The sequence below is a fragment of the Monoraphidium neglectum genome (assembly GCF_000611645.1).
Source record: "Monoraphidium neglectum strain SAG 48.87 unplaced genomic scaffold scaffold02173, whole genome shotgun sequence".
Taxonomy (NCBI): domain Eukaryota; kingdom Viridiplantae; phylum Chlorophyta; class Chlorophyceae; order Sphaeropleales; family Selenastraceae; genus Monoraphidium; species Monoraphidium neglectum.
The window spans coordinates 4,184-10,954 of NW_014011455.1; the positions used below are offsets into that span (position 1 = coordinate 4,184).

The 6,771-nt window shown below is 63.6% G+C and overlaps 1 protein-coding gene across 1 annotated transcript; it reads right to left on the reverse strand.

The window, feature by feature from the left end:
• Window positions 1-14: 14 nt before the first annotated feature.
• On the reverse strand, window positions 15-3,616 carry MNEG_10087 (hypothetical protein; the record flags this gene model as incomplete). Its single annotated transcript, XM_014041442.1, has 11 exons — window positions 15-68; window positions 315-361; window positions 589-682; window positions 914-1,014; window positions 1,278-1,371; window positions 1,582-1,734; window positions 2,029-2,172; window positions 2,350-2,432; window positions 2,771-2,821; window positions 3,126-3,253; window positions 3,468-3,616. 11 exons carry the CDS (start codon window positions 3,614-3,616, stop codon window positions 15-17), a joined length of 1,098 nt encoding a protein of 365 aa, XP_013896896.1.
• Window positions 3,617-6,771: the final 3,155 nt, after the last annotated feature.

The following is a 6,771-nucleotide window of genomic DNA, read 5'->3' on the forward strand; positions in this document are numbered from 1 at the left end:
CCCCCCCCGGCCCCTCACTTGTGCAGCAGACCCTGGGCGTCCAGCTCAGCTGCAATGCGCTCCTGCACCTGCAGGATGCAGAAGAGGGACCGGCATGTGGCAGGGTAGGCAGGGGCGTCCTGGCAGCAGACCGGGCCAAGAGCGGCCTGAGGCTGGCGATCAGTAGGCACGATTTTTCCGCCGCAACCTCCTGTTTGGCCTCCGTCCGCCCGGACATGTCTGCGTGCTGAGGTGACTGCCAGAAAAGAAAGCAGTGGCAAACACAAGTATGAAAGCAAAAATAGTGTACCCCAGGATGCACCGGTTGGCCTCACCTCGGGGTGGGTGGCGATGTTGAAAAGAGTCCAGCTGGTGGTGTGGCCTGCAAGAAGGGGAAGGCGGGTGCATGTGCGGGGTCAGGCCCGTTTGGATCTCTCACTTTCCCTACACAATATGTAATTGAATCAATGGCAGTGCCGTGGCCGCCCCAGGCCGTCTTTGACTTGGCTCAAACTCAGGTGAGAATGCCTTGGGAGAGCTAGCAGGCAGCTGGTGCATTAGCAGATCAGCCAGCCATGCCGTTCGTTTGAAGCAGGCAAGACCACGCACCCGTGGTCTCAAACCCCTCCACGAACAGGATGCCAATCTCTGACAGCATGCGGTCCTCTGAGATCTCGGGGTGGTCCCGCAGGACGCGCCAGATCTGCGGGGTGCGGTGGAGACTGTTGACGAGGCCGAGGTTGCAGGTGCCACCGGTGGCTCAAGCTCGCATGCCTCGCAGTGGCCTCGCAATGCTGTGGCCCAGTAGCCCGTGGCTATGTCCCTGCAGCCTTCCCGCCTTCGACGTAACGCATGCCGCTGGCTCGTGAGGTGATCAGGGCAGCCTGCATGCTCAGACCCCAAAAGCAGTCCCGACCCGTGAGGGCAGGCTGACCTGAGCCCCGATGTCGGTGTTGTCGTCTGACGGCTCCCCGTCCTTGATCTTGTTCAGCAGGAAGCGCATCTGATCCTGGAACTCCCTGAACGCCGCCCCGCCTGCGCGTGTGGGCGAGTGCAAGATGCTTGCCGCCGTTTGTCCTCACCTACGGCAAGGTGCTTGCCACAGCACAAACTGGCCAAGGTCTTGAGGACAGAAGACGGGCGCAGATAAGGTCCACGCGAGCGTGCCGCCCTGATGAATTACGCCAAGCAAGGCCCCCCCCCTGGAGAACGGGCCGACCAACGCAGGGAAGACTTGCACCTCGACGACACGCGAGCTGCCCCCACCCCGTGTCTCAATCCCAGGCAACGCAGCGCACCCTTGGGGCCGCCCTTGAATAGCCCTGGCACCACGGCCCTGAGGGGGTTGGCCAGCCGCAGCATCACCTCGGTGAAGCAGCGGGGCAGGACACGCTGCGCGGTTTTAGGTTGTGTGGAGAGGGCCGAAACGAGGATCGACAGTGAGAGTGCGAAGGTGTGAGATGGACAGAGCAGCATGCACTCATGCATCCATGAGGAGCGGCAAGATGCATGGTTGGCTGTGCAAGCTATGGGCGATTCCTTTCGGCACGAACAGGTTCAACCCGTCTGCCCACAAACCCCCAGCCAACCAGCAGGGCGCACCAGCATGTGGCTGTACGCGGGTGTGTCCTGCTTGACTGACTGGTAGTCGTGGCCAAAGCCCGCCAGCCCGATGACGTCAAGGGTCACCCTCAGGGCCGCCTGGTCGACATCAATGGACGCGTCAGGGCCCTGGGCCGCCACGCGGGTGATGAGCTGCGGTTGGGAAGATTTACGAGGTGAGGTGGGGGCAGCTGTTGAGAATGAATGCGCGTCAGGCTGGGAATTGCATAGCCAACGGTTGCGCAACCAAGGAATTGGGGGCTCTTGCGTTGTGCATATGGGTGAGCAGCTGCTGGCAGGGGCGGGTGCACCCGCGCGCATTGGTTGAAAGGTCCTCCCATAGCAAGTCAACACGTGGGGCCCCCTCCCCACTACGGTAATGCACCAAATTGCGGTAAGGCTACGAGAGGGACGCCATGCCAGCCGTGCTAGCACGCCGCCTTGCACCTCGTTGACACGGCCCAGCACCATGGGAAACTTCTTCTTGATGTTCTGGAACGCGAACGACGCCGCCACCGCCTTGCGCACCACCTTCCAGTTGTCGTCGGCCGCTGACGTCAGCAGGTTGGGCTGGCCGTGGGGCTCGCACATCTGGCGGCAGGAGGATTGATTCCGTTGTAGGTGAAGCGGGCGCCAAATGGGCGACCTCGGATGTGTGAAAAGCGCCAAACGGACAACTTGCAAGCAGCTAACGGTGAGCACACAGCAATGGGGGACACGTTTTGCGAGACCAAATGTGTGGTGGCACGACAGGCTGCCGCGCCTCACCGTGTTGATGGGCGCGTACGCCGCCGCGGCCTTGTCCAGGGCCCCCTCGCCGCGCCCCATGATGACGGCGAGGGCGTCAGGGTCTTGGCGGGCGGGGTGCGGGTGGGGGCGGGGGGGGGCGGACTTTGTGCGGTTGTGAGAGGTTGGGTGAAGAGGCGTGCTGAATAGGAGGAGTGAAACGTCATGTGAAGGCGGAGGTGGGGTGAAGACCTGCAAATGTGGGCTGTTTTGAGGAGATTTGATGTTGTGCAAAGCTGTTAGATCCGATGCGCTTTTTGCTGGCGCGAGGGCTGACAGAAACCTTTGCTGCGGCAGCCCGCGGCCCGTGGTTGACCTCAGGCCGAGCGCAGGCTTGTGAGCCCCCTGGCGTTGCAGGTCTTGAGCGCTCGGTGGGCTTGCCGTCACTGCATGCTGTGCTCACCGGTGACCACCAGGGTGTCTCGCCACAGGAACTTCATGCGATACACGCCGCCTGGCGGGCGCGTGGCAGGCGAGCAATCGTTGCGCTTGGAAATTTTGGCGGTTATGCATTTCAACAATGTAAGAGCAGAATTGAAGGCCAGGGCCGTGCGTCCTCGGTTTCGGGCGCCCTGGCGTGTTACACGCAAGCCGGACAGATCAACACAATCGCACAGCCTTGCCATGTCCTCACACCATCGGGTACCGAAACACATGCGCTCACACAACCAACACCACGCGCGATCACCCACTTGCAAGGGCAGCCGACATGCACCCGCCCGCAAGCCCCCGCGTCCGCCACCCCCACTGGCACGCACCGTACTCATCGGCCCACGCGGCCAGCACGCGGTGGAAGTCTGGCCGCAGGCAGTCCAACACGTTGCCCACAACCGGCAGCGCCCGCCGCCAGGGGCCGGGCACCCTGTCCAGGTCGTAGGTGGCGCGCCTGCGAGGGGTTAGCGGGCGGGAGCACACGGGATGTGTGAGTGCGCGGGGGTGGGTGTTGGCGAGCTGATAACCCAGATGTCATCCTCCCGTCAACTGACGCCCCACCGCCAGCACCGCAGTTGAAGACACGGGCGCAGGGACCCGAAACCCCGTGGCGGTGGCAGCATGAGTCGTGCGAGGGCGCGAGCCAGCCCATGTGTGCGCGTTCCCACCTGTTGAGAGCCCACCAGGCCAGGAGCAGGGCGGCTGCGGTCGCGGCAGTGGCGACGGCCTCCCACCCCGGGGAGACGCTGCCGAGCAGCCGCTCCAGCAGGGGCTGGTGCGCAGCCTCCAGCAGCGCTGGTGCAGCCGTCGTCGCCATGTCTCTGGCGCGCAGGGTTACTGGGGAGCGGGACGGTCTTGTAGCGGGGTTGAGAAGGCGAGCAGCTGGTCACGAGTCGAGCGCGCACTCGGCGACCGCAGCACGAAGCTGCAAACGGATCGGGAGACGATGACACTAGTGGGTCTTGTACGTCTTGCAGCTGTCTACGCTTCAGTGATTGCGGCACGGGAGCTCTGCCACGCCAAAGCGATGTGCCTCAGGGTCGGCGAATGTAATAACATGAATATTTCCGTATATGTAAGGAATTGGTTGCAGCTATGTATCATTCAATTGTCCGTCGACACTGCCTGCACAGTATCACTCATTGATCATTGAGAGATCATTCTGGTGGGCGACGGGCTCAATGCTCACTTTTTGATCGGAGCTCACGGCAGCTTGTATCAGAGTTGTATTTCTATCGTTTTCGCGCGTCGAGCGAGCACGTCTCAACCAAGCCAGCAGTCGGCGCCAACTCAGCAGACCGCGCTGGTCAACCGGCATGCCGGAGACTGTCATGACTTTACAAGTCGTCGACTCACCTGCCCAGCTACAACACCAGCACGGCCTCGATGACATGGGCCCTCTGATATCTGGTTGCACATTTCAGGTTATGATACGTCTGAGCATCTCGAGCCCACACGCCTGTCTCGCTGGCTCAGCTTCCGTGCACACTGATTGGCCCATCAGGCCATCCGCACCCCGGCTGCCAGACACCCTTATACTATGCGATGCTGCATAAAGGATGCCAAGTTTGTTGTCCATCATGGTGAGCAACTGAGTTGAGAGCAACACCTGCGGTGAGTGCCTCACGAGGCAGTGCTGATACGGCGGGGGAGTGCCGCTGCTTCGCCCACACAGGACAGGACATGCAAACAATGTGGGATGTTGTAATCAAAAAATATACTGCGCCATCACTCCCTGTAATGAGGTGAGGGGAGAGCAAGGCGCGGATAGCATGCAGTCTCTTCGAGCTGGTGCGTGCAGCTCACAGCTGAGCGTGACATGGGTGTTGCAAGCCGTGCAACGCGTTTGCCACCGTATGGTGCAATGGTTACGTTTTTGCTGGTGGTGCCAAAATTCGGGCGGATTTTTTCTACCCAGCAGGACAGTGGATATCCACTGCAAAGCATAGCATCTCGCGTGACGTGGCGGATTTGGTAAGGGGTTTCGCGGGTGCAGTGTGTGTATGCGGCAAAGGTAGCAGGCCGTGACACGCATGCGGGCATACTGACACATGTTTTCATTCCAAACGCAAGCAAGCCCCTGGATCATGCTTCCGCAGCGCTGTCGTGCAGTTTGTCTTGTGCATCACTGCAGGTTGAGCTGGCATTTCATGATTCAAGGCAGTGCCGGGGCGCCGCTGTGCCTGGATGCACAGGGGTGCGTAAGACATACAGTATTTTGTTTTTGAGTTGTCTTACACCGTGTTAGCACTTATCAGTGACACGATCGATGTCGGTGTGATGGCGCCTGTACACAAGGGCGTCCCCAAGAAGCCGCGTGTGAACGTTCAGACCCGTCTTATCGCCGAACTCGAGGGCCTGGTGCTCACGAAACGCCATGAGGTGCGTACCCGCCGCGGTCGAGGAGCGGGCTGTGGTTGCATACAGAAGAACGTGCTTGGTACGTATTTGTAACTGCAGTAGCCCGCCGTGTGGGCGCCCCACACCAGGAACCCCCGCCTGAGCAAGTCTCGCCACGCTCGCCTGGGGGCGGCGCACCGCCACTGCAATGCGGTTCCGCTGTCCTGACACGCTGGAAGCTGCTTGAACAGGACTGCCAGTGCACCCACTGCAAAGTTTACCGTTGAAGAGCCCCGCATCTGACCCTGGCGTGTGCATACGCTGTGGCTGCGCTCGCACACACCCATGCTGCGCGTGCTGCGCCCGCCCGTCTCGCAGGTGGACGCTCTGGTTGAGAAGCGCAACGTGCTGCGGGAGCGGGCGGCGGTTGCACAGAGCTGCGTCGATCACTGTGAGGCACTCATCGCCCTCTCAAACGCAATCCAAGCCCGACCCCGGGACATGCCGGCAGCAGCCGCGGCCGCAGCGGTGTCGCGCGCAGCGCAAGGCGCCGCTGCTGCGCATCCCCGCGCTGGCGCTGTCGACAACAGCAGCGGCAGCGATGACAGCAGAGGTAGTGCCGACTTCCAGCCCGCTGACGCCGTAAGCGCTGGCGCTGTGGGCGCGGGCGTGGCGGACGCCATCCGTCCAGAATCCAGCGGCGGTGGCTCCGAAGGCAGCACCTGCGGCGGCGCCCGGGACAGCAGGGCGGCAGCGGCGGGGGCGGCGGGGGCGGACGCAGCGCGTGCGCCGCACACATCTGCGCAGTGGCAGCAGGAGGTGTCGCAAATGAGATGCGAGCTGGAGGCCGCAAGCGTTGGCGTCACTGGGCCCCAGCCGGCCGATGGGCCGGGCGGCACTGTGGGGCCTGGAGCCGGGGCCGGCGTCGGGCCGCATCTGGAGGTGGACTGGTGGCCGCGCGGCGGCGGCGCGGCGGCGGTGGCGCGCGCCGCGCGGCCCGAGGCGCTCACGCTTGGCGCGTTCAGGGCGCTCGTGCTGGACTGCATGCGCCACTTTGGGGTGATCCTGCCGTGAGTCACCTCCTGCAGGGCCGCTCCCGGGGGACGGTGTGCTGGGGAGTGTACAAGGACCTCAAGAAAATAGCACCCCTTGAAACCCCCTTCCGCATCCTGACGCCCCGGCTGTTGTGCTGCCGTCCCGCGAGGGCGACCTGTTGCAGTTGTGGCCTTGGCGCCGTCCCAGGCTGTGTGCTGGGCCCGCGGGACGCACCCGGCGCACTGCCGCCTCTCCTCGCCCCTTGTTATCGCCACGCGGCCGCCTCCAAACCCACGCCCCACCCCACAGCCGCCTGCAGACGGGCGCGCCTGACGCCGAGGCGTGCCGCCGGCAGCTGGGGGAGGTGCGGTCGCGGCTGCTGGGCCACTGCGCGCTGTTGACCCTGGTCAACCCCACGCTGCTGGGCGAGGTGATGCTGGAGCCGCTCGACCCCGAGGCACCCACCCCCGCGACGGGGCTCGAGCCGCCGCTGTCGCACTGGGCGTACGCGGTGTGGCAGGCGGCGCTCACGCGGCAGCAGGTGGGCGCCGGCGCGCACGCGAGGGGGGCCGGGGGTCGGGGCGGCGCGGAGGCGGG